Source organism: Hermetia illucens, chromosome 3, assembly GCF_905115235.1.
Source record: "Hermetia illucens chromosome 3, iHerIll2.2.curated.20191125, whole genome shotgun sequence".
NCBI lineage: Eukaryota > Metazoa > Arthropoda > Insecta > Diptera > Stratiomyidae > Hermetia > Hermetia illucens.
The window spans coordinates 139,352,876-139,373,873 of NC_051851.1; the positions used below are offsets into that span (position 1 = coordinate 139,352,876).

A 20,998-nucleotide genomic window follows, 5' to 3' on the forward strand; every position below is an offset into this window, starting at 1 on the left:
TACTTTTACATTGAAAATTAAAAATAAAAACATTTTTTTTTTTATCAAACACTATATGCATGTATATTTGTTTTTGTATTTTATATGTAAATGAAAGGCAATAATATTCTTTAAATTTAATTGGCTTTGTCATTTGTAAAAAAAATCAAGAGAAAAAATAATTTCAACTTTGCTTAGAAACAAGTTAACACGTAATAATTATTATATGTTATTGCCACATTTTAGTCTCAATTTGTTTATATTTTCTCTTTCTTCTATTCGAATTAAAGAATAAAGAAAATAGGCAAAAAATTGTGTTTTTCATTCAAGTGATAATATGTATAGTGTAGTCGAGCAGATGACATTCGTATTAATAAGACAGTTTCTATACATATGGGTGTACTTTATAAGAAACAAAAATAAAAATGATAAAACAACAGCAACTATGTAGCAGCGCACTAAAATCTAATCAGACGAGGAGTTGGTAGTTTCTTGTTTGACGCTTTACATCTGAATTTTAATCTGTAGTAATTTCTCTTTATTTTTATCTTCTCTATGATCTAACGTACGAATGCGAAACTATGTTACTTTATTTTTATAATAATAATAATAATGTAAAAAACCACAGCTTTCTGTTTCATTTCTCTAAGTTTAAATTTTAGGTTTTATAATGATTTTCGTCTAGTCGGTAATATAATAGTGAAAAATTGTATTGTAGAGTTAACTTTTTTGAATTTTTTCCGTTTTTGTTCTAAATTTAATTAAAATTAAGCCTGCTTTTCATATATTTAGATATATATTAAATCTGATTTCTTTCTTTAACCCGAAAAATTACTCTAAGGAAGTGACAAAAATTAAATGAAAATTAAATAGGATACTATTAATGTAGACGCCGTAAAATGTAACAGTAGGTGTAGGTAGCGAAGTGAACTTTTCTATTTATACAAAAGGAAACGAAATAGTATATAAAAACGAAATTATTTGCTACCATATCTCTATATACTAACACAAAATAAAAGTTTGTCGTTAATCAGCTCACGATTCAACTTTCTTTACGATACAATTAAAAAGTGTTATTTAACCATTGTAGTATCACTATCACTTACTCGGCTTGCCGTTCTACGTTTCTTTGTTTAATTCTTCCTTAAGTCTGAATTTTAAATATCTTCACTTTTAAAACCTTCAAATAGTTTAAATTACAAAAAAAAAAAGAAACTTCTAAAATTTAATATATATAAACTGCAACGTAAAAAAATAGCAGACGTACAAACATTGCCTTAAATAGTTTTACTCTGGGTTTAACTTTATATCTGACTTGATTTTAGTTGTCTACTTATGTGCTTTTCTTAATTTATAGCGAAATAGAAATCTATGTTTTAAAATTTAAATTTTTTTTTAATAAAAAAGATCACTTTTCGGGTTCCGTACATTCTAAGCCTTAAACACAAGTTTTTGCTGTTTGTTGCTTTGTTTTTTCTATTTTAATTTAATGTAGAGCTTATTTTTACGATTTTCCCATGAAATTTAGAATCTCTCGTGTAGTTGCATAAATTTTCTCTTGAAGAAAATTCAGTTTAAAATTTTGGAGGAAAGAAAGAGGAAAATTATCCGACTAAAGTCTTGATCATGGTGAAATGAGCGACAATCGAATACACTACCTTGCGATTTAAAATATAAACTTTACAATTATGTTACTGCTCAAATTTTACCTTCGTCTATTTGCTTAGATTCCATCTTAGTTATTTTCTCTCATTAATAAATATATTACCTTATTTTCGCTTACCAGGAGGATTGTGTATATTTGATTTGTAATTTTTACTTATAATCAGAGCATTACACATAATTACAATTACGAGGAAGGTACTGTTTCATTTATCTAAATATTATATTAACGTTTCGTGTAGAGACGAAATTTGCGATTTGAAAATCAAATTGAACGAAAAATTTAGAACAAATTGAAAAGTGAAGAGTGTGAGATGGAAAGTTCCCCACATTATTCCGTGTTTCATATGAACCTGTACAAACCAACCAAACCATAAAGGGGGGAATTGAAAAGTAACGAAATTTGGAGTTGAGGGACTGCATTATCTTTTCGCTAGAGTAGCTTCCGCTAAAAATGAAAACAACTGAATGACCAGCCAAATTCGGAAGGATATCGTGCTGTTAGTACGATTTCAATCGAATAACAAATCTATCAAGCATCCCAAAACCAGAATACCGAAAACCTTTATATGGTTAAAATTTGCTACGACCCCCATTTCCAAACCTAAACTGGACAAAATATACAACTTGCACCAATTTTGGACACGAATTGATTTTATCCATCTTTTTTCATACATAAAAACCTTTAATATCAGGTGGTGAAAGTCACAAAAAATACTAATAAAAAGAGGATTGTTTTCTGTTTTGTTTTTGTTTTAAAGGTTAAACTTGGTGTGTTTACATCATTCTGAATCGTATATATATAATAATAAATTGGTTTTACAATTAACAGTCATTTCAATTATAATTTTATTATTAACTTGTTTGTTTTTCTTGTTGCTTTGTTTCCTCTAGATTAATACACAATAGATATAACTAAATGCTTGTTTGTATTGAGTTTTTCCCTTGCAGTTGGTGTAATCTAGAGCTCGTTTCCTAGCACGTTTTCCTCCTTGATCCATTTAAATTATTTACGTCAGGCAATTTTGAACTTATTCCGTAAAATAGTTATCTGTTATCTATTTCTTATTCTGTAAATATGTTAATATTATCAATAATAATTATTATATATATCCTCTTCATAATCTGTATTATATATAATTTACATATACATATACTCCTTAATTATTGTGTGGATGTTGTATTTTCCTCCTCTTGTAGTTCGTTATGATCGATATTTGAATAATGTATTAAGTTTATGATTAAATTATAGCAAAAAAAATAACTAATTCTCGTTCAAATTTGTGGGGGTTGATTTTCTCCTTAATAATTCAATTATTGTTAAAACCGTATGAAGCTAATTCTAGTAATTAAGATATTATTAAATTATATTAATAATAAGATAATGCAAATCAAAAAAAAAAATTATGTCGTGGTTGGTTGGTTTATTCTCAACACTTTCTCATTTTTATCTAAATATAGAATATGACTCCCGTTTTGTATTTAAATAGAAATAAGAAAGGAGTGCTTACTGTCTGGTCTGGTTGGATGTGTGTGGATTACGCATTTTCGGTTTTCTTGCCAGTTCCGTATGTGTTTCTTGTTAATAATGTAATAGTAAGATACATATGTAAACTAAAGTTATATCTTTACATGCTTTCTAATCCTGATAGTGTATTAAACTTAATTCTCTGAAAATTCTATTGTTTCGATTTTATTTGTATCTATACGTGTATTGTATAATTAAATTTAAGTTGCGTATTATATTTGTTTATTTTTTTTATAATTAAATTAGCTAAATAGATTTGTTTCTGTTGATAAAATTTGCTTCTTTTTCTTTCTTATTTATTTGTGTTTTCTTAAATTGGGTTAATATATATTTTATAATTATAGGGTTTCGTTAATTATGTATATTTATCGTTTTTATGTAAAATGATAAATTTCTCTTAAACAGCTTGCGATGCAGGGTACGGTGGCTGGGATGAACTATCATTGCCATATGTTGACCGTGGACCACCACCGTAAGTTGAAGCCGACTGATCCTTGCTGTAGTTGGTGTAGTCGTAGTCGTATGAACCATAACCGCCGTAGTCGTACTCCGATCCAGATTTGGAAGCGGAATTTCCAGGTCCAGTACGTGGAATGCCGCCAACTGGACCAGTTGCTGATGGGCCGCCTGCACCCCATGTTTGAGTGCGCGAATACATATCGTTGGCGGATCCACCACCAGCACCGGGTCCAGCTGCCGGACCTGAATTTGGTGGCAAATTCCACGTATTCCAATTACCGCCTCCCGATGGACCGTTCGGACCAGCGGTCGAAGAAGAGTTGTACATATCATAACCGCCATAGCCTTGGGTCTGTTGAGGACCTCCATAATTACTCCATTGATGAGGTGGTGGACCTTGGGGCCCTGGTGGAGCACCCCAACCTTGGTATGATCCAGGGGCACTATTGCCATAGCCGTAGCCCTGTTGCTGCGGCGACGTTCCCCAACCTTGGTATCCTGGCATCATGTTTGGAGCTCCCAAAGGCATGTTAATTGGTGGTCCACCCATTTGACCGTTAGGTCCTTGCATCATATTCATTGGGGCACCGTGGTGCGGTCCCCATTGATTCGTATCATTTCCCATTTTACCGTAACCACCGCCAATTCCACCACCAGCTGAATTACCACCAGCAGATCCATCTCGCGGCTCAGCTTTCTTGATTTCGACCTAAAATGAAAAGAATCGCGGTTAAGAATTATATATGTCGACGTTATCGATAAGTTAAGCAAGGGTTTTATTTAAACAAATCGGCAGAAAACACGTAAACCCGCAAAAATCTGTTTCCACATAGATAGCTTTAAAACGCTGATTTTGCTGACACTTCCTACAAATCTTTTTCGCTAAACAAAGCATTACTTTTGCAGTGGAAGGCCAACATGGCATCGGAGAAATAAAACAAATAAAAGAATTCGGCTCCGGCAAAGTGTTGAGCGTCAGGACAAGTGAGTACTACCAAAAATTAATTTGAACGCAAAAAACGAAATTGCTGAGGAACTCGGTATATTTTACAGCCTCACTATGATGAGAGGAAGAATGCAACGCAATTATGTGAAAACATTTCGGCTAGCTAGAAATACTTCTGAGGATCCGATTGCTTTCATTCTCAAAATTGGGGTGAATGTTTGAATGCTTCACGAAACGGGTCATTTTTGAAGCGAGTACAGATTTTGGTTTGATGTTTCATCTTATGTGAGAAATTTTCTATGCAGGTTTTTTAATTCCTAAAAATTCAAAATATGGATATATCCCTTAAACTAAACAGAAAATGGTGCTACTTATGTAAAAAGATTCACGGACCACATGACAATAATTTCAGCCGTTTCCGGATAAATCGGATGTGACAGTGACAGGCAGACGTACAAACAAACATTGAATCGATTCTGATGTTTTGTTTCGCACAAAACCTCATTTTAACCTAAGGCTGAAGGGCCTGTGAACCACAAACACACAGTGAAAGTAATTTGCTTGTCCACCGGTCCGGATTCAGGACTCCCTAAATATAAAGTGCGCGGCTAAGTTCCTACTGTTTGTAAATAAGTGGCGCTAGAAATAAGTGCTAGCCGATTTTGACATATCCAAAACGTCATGAACCAACTTTAGACATATAGTAAACAAGCCGTTTCGAGACATTAGCGATTTTGTTTTGACGTCATATACTTTTGGTTGTGTGAAAATGTATAATTTTATGTCAAACAACCCTCATTTGTTGTGTTGATTTTCTTATTTCATCCGAAGAACCGCCGACTAAAGCGCATGGAGAGCTCCGTGAAGTTTACAGAGATGCTGTTGTAAGCGAAGCAACGCGCCGTGATTGGTTCCGTCGCTTCGGTGATTTCGATGTTGAAAGGTCTAGAACGTTGGCGCTGAATTGCAGGCATTGCTCGATGAGGATCCATGCCAAACGCAAGATTAGGAGTTACCTGCCAACTCATTTCCAAGAAACTGCATGCAGACGCACCCCTTCTCATTTCCGAAACCTTCAAAATCCTACCGGGAACGCTCAAATAAGAAGCCCTACCCCACCCACAATATTCCCCAGATATTCGGCCGTCCGGGAAACTAGTTTAATGTTCGCAATATTTCCACAAAAATTGAAAATCTTGTTTATGAAATGTTAATGGAACCACTGTCACTTATTGCGATCTTTGCTAGTTTAAAATTGACCAGTGTCCGTGTTTTCATAATTTTGATTTTTTTATAGCTTTCTCATCAGAACGTCACCAATTCCCAACGAAGTTTAAGGAGTTAGGCCATGATAGCATCGAGAAATAAAACACAGGAATCTTTCAGAATGAAGTGGATGAAAATTCTGAAAGGGCCCTTGATTCTACATATCATGAACTGCAGGTCACATATACAGGAAATATGTGACTGCCACAGGAAGTTCTATCGCGGTCTTCAGCCTCGAGATGGGCTTCCCCCTAACGGGGCAGCTTGAATGAGTTTCTCTTTTCCAGAAACCTTGTTTGCAGCCAGGGTCGTGCTCCGTGTGGAGTAACATTCAGAGGTCCGGTTTCATGTCCTCTCATCCATAATCTAGACGGCATGGTCGTTCATGTAGTGAACGGTATCTTTGGTCTCAACCAGTGCCTTGCTAGCAGTGATACTTTCCAATGCGCTATTGTATAGGCGCGTGTTGCCTTCGGCTACAGGGAGAGATTGTTCGACCCTGCTTCATCTGCAGTATGATGGGCGAGTGGTACCATGGGAACACGGCTCTCCTTCAGGGCGAAATTGGCCTTCTAATTCAGCTTTAGAATCAACAGTCACATGTTCTTAAGAATCAGTTTTTCGCGAAGTTGCCTGAAAAAAAGACTTTGGAACATGTGACTTTGGCCCCGTTGTGAGAGTCCACCACCGCAAGGTGATATGGACACAATTATGACCAGAGCTCCTTGTGGAATTAAACGTGAAATTGTGCTGTACAACTCGGGCGTCGTACCATTTAGTTGCGGGAGAGGCATTACAAGAGTTGCCAAAAAAGTACCCGGCCTGATATAGAGACAGCGGTGGTTGTTTGAAAAATGACACTGTATTAGAAAGCATACAATCTATTAGGAATATGTTTGAAGTTCGAAGACGCCACGTTGTTTAGCATTTGTTTGGTAGCCATCAATAGTGAATGTTTTCAGTCAATTTGTGAAAATGGAAATTGGTTAGCATTACGTGATACAATAATTTTATTTCAAAGGCCTTTTGTACAGCTAGTATAAAAGCGTTTACGATTATAAAACATTGGGTAGCAGAAATTAAACGAGGCCGTAGGAGCTGCCAAGACGAACATCACAGTGGTCGACCAAATGAGCTGACAATTCCAGAAATGGTGAAGAAAATCCACGAAACGGTACTGGAGATCGTCGATTGAAAGTGGGCGAGTTAGCAGACATAATAAGCATTTGCAAAAGTGCAGTATATGGCATACTAACTGAAAATTTGGACATGAGAAAGTTGTGCCCAAGATGGGTACTGCGTTTGCTCACAATTTTATTTTGTCGAATGTGGCCAGTTTGTGCACTACGTAATAAAGGACTAAATTTTCAAATTTTTTTTTGCTTGCGATAATTTTAAAAACATACGGCTCAGTTCATATTATTCGAAAAGTAGTTAAAAGAAATATACATCGCCAGCACCTTTGTTTTCTCTGGCAGTTCTACTAATTACTAGATAGTCAATACAATGTTGCTTTTAAAAGTGTGACAAGAGCTCCACATATCTGTGCATGGGCAATCAAACCAGATATTGAAATTGCCTCCAATCATCATACATATAGGCATACTCCATGCCTGTATGGATGCATCAAATTCCATCATGTAAAAAAAAATAATGAGATTGCCTACCCTTCAGAGGTTTGTTCCATTAAACATGTCTCAATCCGAAAACCTTCTGATTTAACTTCGCCAAATTTGATGAGATTTCCCCTTTATAACAGACACTTTATAACGTGCCCAAACTATAGGGAGACTGGTTGAACTCGCAATGGATGTTGCGAAATTACTAGCCCTTTCGTTGGAAGGAATGTCTGCTTTTTCAATTTTATGATCACATTTAATGCTACAATGGTACAACGGCAAACAGCGTCATGGGTGCTGGATGGTTCTAATCCGGGGTAACGACATCGGGAGGCGGGCACTCAACAGTCGAGCTTAATGTAAAGACTAGCAGTGAATTTCAATGTCAAGTATTGTGAAAACTTTCAATGTGCGAGAGCAATACATATATTTACAGCGTGAAGATTCTCATCAGGAACTTTCATATTAGAAGGATCCTATTTAACCCCTATTTAAACCCTAAAGATCAGCAAATTTTGGCATTGAAGTTGAAGGCGCTGAGAATTAATGTTCTTGTAAAAGCCAATATTTACCAAATGCTTTCTATTTACGGCTGCACAGAGTATCTGTCTATACCGCCTTCTCTTTCTTTGTTTTTCCTTATACTTTTTTCCATGAGGCCATTGCTCAGTTTCAATATCAATATTTTTGTTGTGCAACGAATACGTCTACAGTAGCGGGACAAGCATAATGCCACGCAACCAGAGTTCGAAGCTGGTACTCCAAATCCAGAGGACTGATGCTCACTCAACCCCTTCGACCATCGCACCATGATTTTGATTTTTAATTACGCTTCATTCAAATGTCCTCCATGTAATTTATTTCCCCAATTCACGTTAAAAACAACCTCCAAAACTATTCAATAAAATGAAAATTCTAGAAAATCACGGCGTAGATAACGTAAAACCTCCACCACATACTCGAAAGCATTGATGAACTGTCCAGATTGATATTGTGTAGCTTTTAAACAAAGATTAGATAAGAATCTTGTAGTCTACATATCGTTTGAAGTTGAACGCTTTGTTCGTGAATATGAAATTTTTGATTTCTACAGTTTGAGCGTTTCGGATAAATATCAGATAAGGTTTATCATGTGGGTTTAAAATAAGAACCCCTAATATTCAATTATTTTGACTAGTTTACCAAATTTCGAACTAAATCTCGGTCCTATTTTCAGAACTATTTGCCCTGTAACAAAGGTTTTGTTTCCCCGATTATGGAAGAAAACAAAGACTACATTTGAAGTCAAACAAAGCAACTGATTCTCTTTATTTTTTGATGACTTGTCGATTTGCCAGATGACTGTTCTCTGCTGATTCATGTGTTTCGTCCACCGAAGGCCTTGAAAAAGAACACATTTGCGACCTATACGTGTCACACATTTGTCTCAGCACGTTCATATGCAATTTATCATACAAACCTTCAGAAATATTTACATAATACATTCCCCACCTTGAATGGCATTTAAAACAACCAATTTCCTGGACATAAAGTCATTGACGTCACACGAAACTTGACGAATTATAGTTACTTTCTCAAAAATTTCGGTCACACTTTCATGCTGAAAATCCGATACAATCTAAATAATATCTAAATTGAGATCATTTTCATTTGTGTAGCTCTTAGACTAGTGAAAACTGTGGGGGACATTTTGCGAAGTCCCAATTTAAATGACTAAATGTTCGCTTCCTTCAGAAAGATACGACGTGATAGTCTTTCTTCGTGTCATGTTGGACGCGGCTCATTAGTCATAAATGCGGAGAATATGTATTGGCGTTCAAAATTTAAACTTAGTTCCCAATCTTATTAACGCCTTACAAAAATCTGAAGAAAAAGAAACACTTCGTACTTTATTGCTCTATTTTTAGATAAGTGAAATGACCAGAATTGGTGAAAGCTATGGATGTGCGTAGTTGGATTCTTGGATCTAAAGATGAACGCGACTTATATAAAGTATTCGCTTTACTTTGTTTGAAAAAGGGTGTGTTGTTATAATGGTTAGAAGACGAACACACAGAATTTCGCACCTACAACCCTACAGACCATATATTGCATCGAAGGGAGATGGTTAGTAGACAACCAATATGGCGAATATCCTAATATCACAAAACACTAATTTCTCCAAAAAACACTGTTCCATTCGCTATTAATCATTCACTCAACTGAATGATTCGCATATCATTTCACCTAATTCAACACAGTTGGAATGTGAAAAGTGGAAGGTAAAAAATGCGAAAATATACATACATGTAAACTAGATTCTGAAATCTATGTGAATATATTTTACAGATAAAGCAATAAAAAGGCGATAGATGTGAGCCAAATCTAGCGGTTGTCAGACACAGATAATGACTTGAAGTGAACGGAGGCATAGTGACTGTGCAAAGAGAATGTGAAAAGGTCGATGCCCGTACTACTACTGAACGGACCACTACCACCATGCTTTTTGCATTGCTAAGCCATCACGGATTCTCAAGACGTCAACGAACAGTTCACTCTGACCGGAATCAAGTTGTTGGTCCGGCCCAAGCCGGTCTACAGTCACACAAGAGTGTAGAGTAAGGTGAGCGAGCAGTTCATAAGAAAACAAGAATATGAAACCAGTGCATGTTGAGATTGGAATACAAATTAATAACAAACCCCAAAGGGCATAAGCAACACAACACCTGACCAAGTGGGCAAGTCAATAATCTTGAACGAAATCTAGCAAAAGTTTTAGACGTTGAGTTATTACATAAACCATGTCTACTTCCCGCTACGCAATTTCGCCAGCACGCACGAACACATAATCTAGAGAAATATACAACACGCATGTTTTGTGTGCGCAAAATAAAAATATGCGGATGGTACAAAAATAAGAACCATGTTTTCTGCTTCGTTGAGAACTGCGTGAATATTCGGACACGGTTGAAAAATAGCAACTTTTTGAACACATGTCATAATTTTGTTTGATAATGAATGCCAAAATATCCACATTCGTTGACAGGACAAGGCCTTAATACGAAATAACGAGGTATGTAAACCTCTTACTATGTGGACTATTTATGGCAACGCTTGGAGAACGCCACTAGGGTACCTCCAAATTTTTTTTTATAGAAAACTATATACCAGAAATCGAAATATTATTCGCAATCGCCCAACCCTCCAATGGAATCAAATAGCATCGACGTTGTTCCATAATTACGACAAACTATCGTCCACAAATCCCCTCCAAAACGATTTAGTTTGCAATTTCCGTTGACTAAGGGAAATATTTACTACAATACCAAAACATAACCACGGAAATCCAAAAACTTCTTAGAAATAAGTTACAAATCCTATCAACCACATAGATAAAAAGACAAAACTTTGTTAAATATTTCGTAGGAAATACCACAGAGCTCTCAATAGTAGTACGGTTATCAAATTTGCATGGAAGAATACAGGAACCCCACAGAGTTCAAAATGAGCATGATTCCTTAGTCTTCAGATTAGTATCACAAAAAGAAGATATTTCCATATCTTAAATGCCATCCAAAATGAACTTTAGGAAAGTTGCAACAAATTAGGGAAAAATAAGCCGAAAATTAAATGTTTGGCGGTGAAAGGTGGGAAAAAAACCTTTTGTTGCTGGCGACGGCCAAAACCATTTATTGTGCTTTAGTTGGAGAATGGCTTTATAGCGCATGTGATCCTTCAAATTGTCCTACTATTCACCTTAATCTCATTCTGCAATGCTCTTATAGTGCAATAAATTCACACAACTCCGTGAATAGTAGTATTTACACTGAACTTTCCAGTATAGTGCGCTATATACCGAATTGTATTGTTGCGTTATTGGAGGAATGCCATCTTCCTTAGATGTGAGCTCGCGTCCCGAGACAGCTAACAAAATTTAAGGTTAATTGTATACGACGATCAGTGAGGTTTACAAGAACACTAATTCCGTGTAAAGGATATTAGGCAATGGTTCCGAGAACAATCTTAACCCCTAAAGATCGTAGGATTCAAAATGATTCTAGGTTGCAACCGATGGGCAACCAAGAGTGTAATTTTTCCTTCTTCTAACGTATCCGTGTGGAACATCAAATGAAAAGTTTCGAGTAGCACCCGGACAGTAATTAGCTTTGAAGTGACAAAAAAAACAGGAACTATCCAACCGAAAAATCGGAAAAATCACGAAATAAAATTGAGGCCTAAAACCACACCACCATTCCAATGTCCGTTCAAACAAAATTAACAACAATAGACTACCAAATTCTCAAAATGCACATTGTGCCGGCAGAAAAAGTCTAGAATCTGAAATTTTCAATTCTTACTTGTTCATTCTTGCCAAATGAGAAGAAAAAATCTATCAAAATTTCCTAATTTGCGTTAAATACAATAAAGTTGGGGATTCCCCAGAAATGAGACAATTAGTGAGCAACAGCAAGCAATAAGTAATGCCAACCTCGCAAACCAAACTGATTATATATTCATTTCAATTCAATTCCCCACCGCTGCTAAAAACAGCAGCGATGGTGGGTAGGGTAAGAAAATAAAATTCGTTCAAAAATTGATGAAAAACCAACGTGCGTGTTTCCACAATGTTTGTTGAAAAAAAAAATATTTTTAAAAAACCTATGCTGAGACAAATGTTGGAGCACCTGACATTTCCACACAATAATGACAGGCAGACAGGAGTATAAACCTTGTTACCGCCATATTTGGAATCAAGTGGAAATCATACAACAGTTAGTTTCAGGCCGACTGGTCATGTTAGTCGGATCATCAATGTTACCAGGAAAGGTGGATTATTTAACCTTTCTCAATGTATCCTCTCCCCTCATTAAATTAGTACAATATTCCCTTGACCAGTCTGAATCCCAACAAGCCAGAATAGAGCACGCAATCCCCGTGAAAGGTAAGACTGAGGTATTTGGTAGAAAGAGGATATACGCAACCACCCCTGTGAATGCAACAAAATACAGGAATACCCCCCACTTGGAACGATTGATTCCGAGCAAATACTATTTTATTTAAGTCGTCTGAATATAAATCGCAACATTGTTACGCATTGTTGTTGGAAAAACCTCGTGGATTGACACATAGATGTTAATGCTGCTCTAATTCACGCCATTTTTCGCTAGCGCCAATCTTCCAATGAATACCGCTAAAATTGCATGACATGACATGATGCTTTTGATATGAGAAATAACAAGTGCAATCGAAACGATGCATGCAAAAAATGTTACGTAATATTTGCTCGATAGAAGCCAATAATTTGGCGTGATTTGCTTGATTTAAACGTGGTGATTTGAGTGTCGAATTTGCTGAACGGTGGGAATTTCCATTCGAGGCGATAGGTCCCGAAAAAGGTAAAAAAAAAAAACTCGTCCAAACTTTGAATAACTAACTGTAAAGTAAAAATTTAACAGATAGCAACATCGTACAGATTTTAACAAATTTATGGGCTGTTTTCCACATTTATGTAAGAAAAAATGCCACGTTCGCTGAGAAAAAATAGTAACGTGCGAATAATTCCGAGCTTTGTTAGACATTGTTAGGCAGAATCCAGAGAAATCTTTGCACGGGTTAGTTACGATGTGAGTCATAGATACCCCGCAGTCACAAGTCAGTGGTCAAGACTGCATGCCTGTCAAAGCAACGGCAAATGTAACAATTGACTGCGAAAATCTCGGCCAACTTTTTTTGAGAAGGATATCGAACAATCACAGCAGATTGTGGATCTTTAGACAAGCCTAGAAATTGGGAGCCAAACAATTTGGCATGAAAAGATTCCTTATGTGAAGAACGATATATTCTCGACTGTCCCATGAGAGTGGCCTACGCCTAAAACCAAAAGACATTCTCAACAGTGGATGTCGTTGCCTTTTCGCTCTCTGCTAAACAATTAAAAACCACACTGGCAGGAAAACATGGTATCCGTGTTTTGGGACCACAATGGCATAATTTTGATTGAATACCTGGCTTGGGCCACCATTAGCTTCAGTATCTAAAAAAATGTAACTGACAGTTCAGAATAAAGGAGGGCATGCTAACAAAGGGAATCTCTACCTGCTGCACCACAATTCTAGACCTCACACAGCCAATAACATAAAGCAACTCGTGAACTCGCGGTTGAGATGCCGTGGAAAAACTTTTTCGAAAAGGGATCAAGAAATGAACCCCCACTTCACCATCTCCATTGAAACCTATTGCGACTTTATAGAAAAATAACAATGGAGATGGTGAAGTGTATTTTTCAAAACTCAGAACGCCACCGGCGCAGTAACCTCCGCGCTTTCGCAGAGTGAGCAGTTTCCTGTCAATAGCTATTTAGAACTACCCTCACGGTCACTATACAACGGAATCTTGAGCTTCGGAAAACCACCAAGGATGGCACACTCTATTCCAAGAGATCATCGTCTCATTTGATTATTGACCGTTCAAACCATCATGGCAGAAAATTTGAAATGAAGAAAGCTTATGCGAAGTTTATACCAAATTTCTACAAAAAATGTTGAAATGCATTAGAGAAAGCCAAAACTTTCTCTCTAACGTGGGTACCGGGAACAAAACCTGATAATGGTGCACAATAAATTCTTCTCGCCCAGAAAAGACCTGGATGAACAAGTTCAAGATGAATACCATGCTTCTGATGTTATTGGATAATCGTGTAATTCACAAGGAGTTTACACCTCCTAAAACTGTGAAAGAACAATTTGGCGCCGAAGTGCTCGGTCGGTTGCGAAAACGAGTAAACCCCATACGACTCAACAATGCAAAAGGTGTTGACATATCTTACGGAACGATTCGCAGGCACTTGCTTGCCAATAAACTGAAATATCGCAGTACTTTGGAAAAACCAATGTTGAGTGCAAAACACGTTGAAAAACGAGTGGAATGGGCGAAGGAAAACTTGGACCGCGATTGGAACAACGTATTTTTTTCTGATGAATCCTCCTTCTGGGCATTTCCGAGCATCAAACACGCCTGGGCAACCTCCACCAGTAGGAAACACCCCGTCAAGGTCCATGTTTCGGGGTGCTTCTCAAACAAAGGTTTCGGTACTTTGTTCTTATTTACCGAGAATTTAAATGCCGAAAAAATGAATAAAATATATCAAAAGGCTTTGTTACCATCTGCTAAGCAATGGTATATCAAGAAAAATGAAAGCTGGATCCTTCAAGAGGACAACGATCCGAAACATCGGAGTCGAGCATGTAGCGAGTGGAAGGTGCAAAACGGAGTTGTCACTTTAGATTGGCCATCTCAGTCACCGGATGCAAATCCCATAGAAAATGTGTGGGCTCTGATGAAAATGTAGCTTCGCAGACGCAAGCCATGTAATTTAGATCAACTTTCTCGACAAATTCGGAAAATTTGGAGGTCCTTTCCGGTAGAATATGCAGAAAAACTAGTGGAAAATATGCGCCGACGCTGCCAAGCCATAATTGACAATGCAAGGAGATTGGACTTGCTACTGAGGTATTTGCATTGAGTATTGACGACCAAATTATCAATAAATTTGCGAATTTTCGAAAAATCAATTGTTGTTATTATTTAACAGTGACCACGCTCTTATGTAACAGACTGTATATAAGTAGATATTGGAATGAGATATAGTACATACAAATGTCGGGCCAAGGAAAAAATTCCATACGAAATTCCAGTAGTGTCAACCTTTAGAATGACAACATCGTGCTGTGTTCTGGACGGCCGGCTTAGATTAGAACTTAAGAAAACGTCGACGAAACCTATCGTTATGAATGATCGAAAAGTGAAGTCCGAGAGATGGATGACTTGAATTTTGAATGAATATTTGCATATGAAAAACCATGATGAACGATGGAATTCTCTCATAAGCGACCAAAAACAACGACTTCCAGAGGATTCAAAGCTATTTCCGCATCGTGCGACAATTGACGGGACATGGTTACACCACTATGAACCCAATGTGGGCATTGGTTAGAGCCAGATGAAAGGCACGCAAAGCGACTAAAGTCGCAAGACACCCGAGAAGAATTTGGTCAGTATTTTCTGGGAGGCCCATTAGATATTGGAGTGACTAAATTATATCAAAAAAAAAACGAACACACATATATCAAGAAAGTGCAAACCCACATCCAGCGACTATTGTACATACACGGTGTCCGTAAAGAGCTTTAAACAACATAATAAATTATAAAAGATATTATCCCTTCTACTCTGAAAACCCCAATGTCAGAAGCGCTCAGCATATTGAGACGGCCTTGCAGTGAATGGCCTTTTATGTAGCAAGCTCTCAAGGCGGTCCTAATTTACCAAGCTACGATTTTAGAAAGCTGAGCGCTTCAGAATTCCATTATAAAACTACCCTGATGGGTCGTTAGCAATAAAATGCAACTTTGGCCAACTCCAGCAACTTTCGTCGTGGGCCTTTTTTGTATTTAAGCTATAAAAAAGTGATCAATTACTCCACAAAACATTAACAAAGTGTTTTAAAAATTCATTTTATGAAAAGTGAAAAAATCCAAATATTCGCATTTTCAAATATGAGTTCGTAAGAAGCACAACCCCGGCTTAAACTGACAAAAATATTAATGTAGCATTTGGCTCTATGTTGCTACCAAATTGACAGTCCAGAACCAAATTTGGCGTACCAACGGCAGTTGGTTCTGGAGATTTTGACCTTGACCGTAGCTGATCCGAAAAAAACACATCTCAAAATGCGTGTGAATTAGAGTCACAATTTGGTGGATCAATATTAGATAACTTGCGTCAAAATTAGCAAGACCACGTGTTCAATGGAGGCCAAAACAGCGGTGGCTTGTTGCTTGCTTGATGAAGCTGTCACGTGGTTGGATGTGGATGGAGCATCGAAACTCTCAACAAAATATGCTATGCACCAGAAGAAACTGATGGTGAGTGTTACGGCCACGATCTATTGTAACCGATTAAGCCAAATGATTGAAAAACCCAAGGAAAAGCAACCGAGATTGGTCAACAGGCAGATGACATTGCTCTTGCATGACAACGCTAGACTACACACGGCACAAATGACAGTGGCAAAAACGCAAAAGTTGGAACTTCTTCAATCTACATACTCACCAGACCTTGCTCCCGCGGACTACCATTCACACCAAATTCGATTCCAATGAAGCTATCAAAAGACCCCGGATTTTTCATCAAAGGATTGAAGTACATACAAATATCAAATGTGCGTTGATGAAATTGGCGGACATTTTCAATAGAAATAATATATACAATAAAAGTACAAGCAAAATTTGTCTTCCTTAGCATACTTAACGACCCCCATATCTATATTTGATCCACTACCGGCCAAAATTCGTCTGAACAGACATTGGTCCTATGAAGTATTTACCTTAGTTGAATAAGGTCCAGCGGATCCAGATTAATTGCATATTCATTCTGGCCTACAACCTTAAAATGAAGACTATATTGACTTCTCAAGGATTAAAGTACGTAAGAAGCTTGAAAGAAGAGGAGGCAGACCCTGCCTGAGACGGAGTAATGACGTAGGCCAAGATGTTAGAGGGCTTTTAAGGATATGGAATTGGTGGACCTCGGCGCAAAACCGGGATGTCTGGAGTTCCTTACTAAGGCAGGTTGTTGCGCCGTTGATGATTATGAAGAAGCTTGGCGGGAGCTAGTCGTTACTCATTCAAGAAAATAGTCACGCCCGCCTTACTGAAATGGTTAAGCATGACGCTTAATTTATACGGATTAACAGAAGCGAATTGATGTCAGTGACATAGCATTTTTTAAAAAGTTTCAAGGTTGCATCTTGAAGCCCACGCAACTAATCCTGAACAGGACCAGCTGATTGCTGTGAAAAAGGATCCTAATGATGCGATTTTTTTCTATAAAGATTTCTGAGCAATTTTGTGACGCTCAAACAGGATATGTATTCCTCTAAGGATAAAGCAATTAAGTTTGAATTATGCTGGGAAGAAAAAAGGCAAATTGAATGAGAAGTAGACGAACAGCGCGTGGTCTCTGCGGTTGTCCCGCCTACGCGACTCACATTTTCTCGCTTATCCACAAATAAATCACAACGAGCATGAGGAAAACTCATTTATATTCCTGATACGCAATATAGAAGCAAAACTACATTTTTCAAAAAAGACATGCCAGCGAACAAGCCCCCACGCGGAAAATACAAAAGTCAACCGGAAAACACCCGGGAAAGGCCAGAGACGCGCCGAGCACGGTCATGACACTACAAAAATAAACAGTGCGACCCATGGACGACATTTTTGCCAAGAATTGAGGTTATGTAGTGTTTTCACCGCCTGAACGTCTCCACGCTACAAACGCCAGGATAGGCTTCGCTGAATGCCGAATGCCGGGAGCAAGCCGATTTGTTTACAATAAAGGAGAAACTAGAATCAAAGACTCACCTGTTTGCCGTTCAAGTTGATGTATCGCTCATTCGTCACACATTCCACAGCGGACTCCTCTTCGAACGATAAGAAGCCAAAACCGCGCGACTTTTTCTTCTCCTGGTCGTACATGATGACCACTTCCGTCACTTTGCCGTAGCGTCCAAAGAACGTACGCAAATCGGTCTCCGTCACATTTGAGGGCAGCCCGCCCAAAAACACCTTGTAGCCACCTCCTTTCTTCGGTTTCTGCAACGTGCGGGGATTGCACGGCTTCGGGTCAATTGTACGACCGTCGAGCGTGTGCGGCCCACTCTGCAGCACATGATTCACGTTGGCCGGATCGGCGAACGTGACAAAACCAAATCCACGCGATCGACCCGTCTCATTATTCTTCATCACAACACAATCGATTATCTCACCAAAGCGGCAGAAATGTCGCGATAGATTTTCCTGTGTCGTTTCCCACGATAGGCCGCCAACAAACAATTTTCCCCTCTCGTCTTCCTCCATTGCGAAGTTATTCGGTTTGGGTTTATACTGTGTCGTCGTGATTTTGGCGGTTTTTTTCGCTTAAAATCTAGGGTAAAAACAGGCCAAGTAGCCCAAGTATTCGCTTAACACTCGCGGAAAATGCTTGCGTATCGCAGCGCGAGGAAAGTGATTCCAGTAAAAAAAAGCCGACTCCGGATCACACGTTGGCTCCGAACACGCGCCTGCACACACTTCCAAAGGAAAACTAGCTCCAGCTGCTTTCAATTGTTGCCAAAACTTGGTCAAATCACGCACTACCCTCAATGGTTAAATCGTATGCTTTCCCGCGAACTGGATGTCACTAACGGGAAGAAAATAGTTTTCACACACCACTCGCTACAAAATGACGACGGCGACAAAATAGAATGCGGCCGCGGGCAATGAGGACACTGAACGTCGGCAAACTTCACGCGTGATAAAGCGCTCTATGCAGCTCGGATGTGCTCTTCTAACAACAGTGTTGTCTTATCGCCGTCTCCAAGAATTGTAATCTCCGAATGTCGATCAGCTCGCCAGCGCGCTGAACTGAAATTTCCCACAAGCCGCGCGTGTGTGTGTGTTGGTGGTGTGACGTTCCGTCCCCCCCGAACTCTCCTTGATGTATGAAGCTCCAAGCAAGATGCCGGCTGTTTATATCTCCGCTTCTATTATGTCAAATGATGAATGGATTTCTCCGAAATTATCCTAGCTTATCTGCTCCTCTTACTTCTACTGCTCAGGTAGCTGAAGGCCGTAAATTTCCTGCTGCTCCCGCTGATGCGTTTTCACTCGAATTCACGCATACATCAACGCTGCTACACACGCACGACGTTGCAATGCGACCAACCACCACACGAACCAGTGATACAAATCCTATTCAGCGTAACGATGAAACAAGAAACAATCAAAAATACACGCCAACATGTATTTATTTATTTATCGTATTTTATATTTTATATTAATAGAAAATATACCAAGTATAAATTAACATTTAAAAAAATGAGTAGAAAAGAAAAGGATTTAAAAACTAGAGAGAATTCGCTCTCTCGACGAAACTACTCCGCCGTCTATGTGTATGTGTGATTGACTGCGAAAGCAAAAATCAGACGCAAGGGGAAAAACAAAAATGTCTACTCCGAAAGAAAATTAAATTTACGTCGATCCGTCGTGATGACACTTAGAATTTCGACTTGGCAAAGTAAAATGCCCGAGTGGAATCCTCCCCGCGTTGCAAAATGCCGAAATACCTGGACAGTCGCCCCTGAATGCGTCTCAGATGGCTGCCAGCATGAATCCCGAGGGAATAAGGACAAATTACACGTCCAAGGGCATCGGCGAAAAGTCAAGAATTTCCGCGGCCTCACACTTTGCCCGACAAAGTGGATAAAGAGAAATTCCGTCGCACATGACGGACATCACGAACACGCAAAAAGAAATATGGACGAGGCGATGAATGGCACTTTCACGAGGCTTTCTCGCGGCTTCCTCCGCTCCCGCATGTCTTCGAACCGGGCGCACGGAAAATCGCAAAAACTCGCTTTCCGCTGCGACTTCCGCGAGCCATTTTCAGACCGTGGAAAAGCACCTTTTGCGTATCCACCCCACAGCGCCCCAAGCTACTTGCATGCACCCCTTTACTTACGTTTCACGGTGATTCGCTCCGGCTGCCTTGACGTCCCACGGGCTCCGCACTAAGTCTTAACTTTCACAGGAATTTGCGACGCACGAGTCAAGCCGCGCTCCTTCCCGCCTTTCGCTCGTTACTTCACTTATTTACCCTTACTTTTAAGAAGGAAAAAACTCAAAACTTTCTCCCTTAAAATTAACTAATTTTAAAAACTTAAAAGTAAGTGTATGATGCAGGCATACGACGAGATTATAACCTAACTCTAACTTAAACGTGAGTGATTAAAAATATGAAGACGGTCGGCAATGGAACCCCGAGAGCGAGAGTGGCTCCTATTCAGCCCTGGCGCGAAAGAGTCGACGGTAGTCAACTCCGCGGCAGACCAAAGTACCCGGAGGGAGACAAATGCGCCTTCTTTGCGGCCGCGAGAGAGGGACGCCGACAGAAATGGATGCCACGTTTTTCTTTGGAAATTTACAAAAAGTAGGGAAAAGAGAAAAGGAGGGCATGAGAAGTTGTTTTGGAGGTAGTTTTTGCTGAAATTGAAAATATCACGCTGATGATGACTATGTTGAATTTCCCATATTTGGTGTCAAAGTGTGGGTTGTTTTGGTCTTTTTCATTTGCTGGGAAATATCTAGAAATGATGCTCTGTTCTTGCCAGATGAGGAGAAATTTCAGTTGTAACGATTGGCGCGTTAAAATTTAATTTCAAAATTTAATTTTTTCAGGGGAAGATCATTATTTTGAAAAAGTAATGGGCTGGCGGAAATTCTACATTTGGAAAATATGAAAAATTAGAACCGTTATTTTGCTGATAGATGCTTTATTCCGTTGAAAGTAGTATTTTAAGTTTGTCGATATTGTTATTGGGAAATTAGTGGAGTCCGCTTAATGGCCCATGCAAGTAAAAAAAAATGTTTTTTTTGCATGCACTCCTCAATTTTATAATAACGATAAATTAACAGAAAATGGGTAAGAAAGACATTATTAAGGGGTTATATCTGTTTGGAA

General features: G+C 38.5%; 1 protein-coding gene and 1 long non-coding RNA gene across 2 annotated transcripts; both read right to left on the reverse strand.

Annotated features, from left to right (window-relative positions):
- Positions 1-56: 56 nt before the first annotated feature.
- LOC119651132 (heterogeneous nuclear ribonucleoprotein 27C) lies at positions 57-20,280 on the reverse strand. Its single transcript, XM_038054527.1, has 3 exons — positions 20,000-20,280; positions 17,863-19,230; positions 57-4,337 (listed from the first exon to the last, which is right to left on the reverse strand). The coding sequence occupies exons 2-3, from the start codon at positions 18,355-18,357 to the stop codon at positions 3,567-3,569; spliced, it is 1,266 nt and encodes a 421-aa protein (XP_037910455.1). The 5' UTR covers positions 18,358-19,230; positions 20,000-20,280; the 3' UTR covers positions 57-3,566.
- On the reverse strand, positions 12,474-12,845 carry LOC119651133. Its single transcript, XR_005249422.1, has 2 exons — positions 12,712-12,845; positions 12,474-12,629 (listed from the first exon to the last, which is right to left on the reverse strand). It is a non-coding gene; the product is annotated as an uncharacterized LOC119651133 (long non-coding RNA).
- Positions 20,281-20,998: the final 718 nt, after the last annotated feature.

What these genes read in the sequence shown, in the direction of transcription:
- LOC119651132 (XM_038054527.1), bottom strand. Translation starts at nt 18,357, where the DNA reads ATGGAGGAAGACGAGAGGGGAAAATTGTTTGTTGGCGGCCTATCGTGG. An exon ending in TCAACTTGAACGGCAAACAG is followed by an intron (nt 4,338 to 17,862) that starts GTGAGTCTTTGA and finishes TTTTCATTTTAG; the next exon opens with GTCGAAATCAAGAAAGCTGA.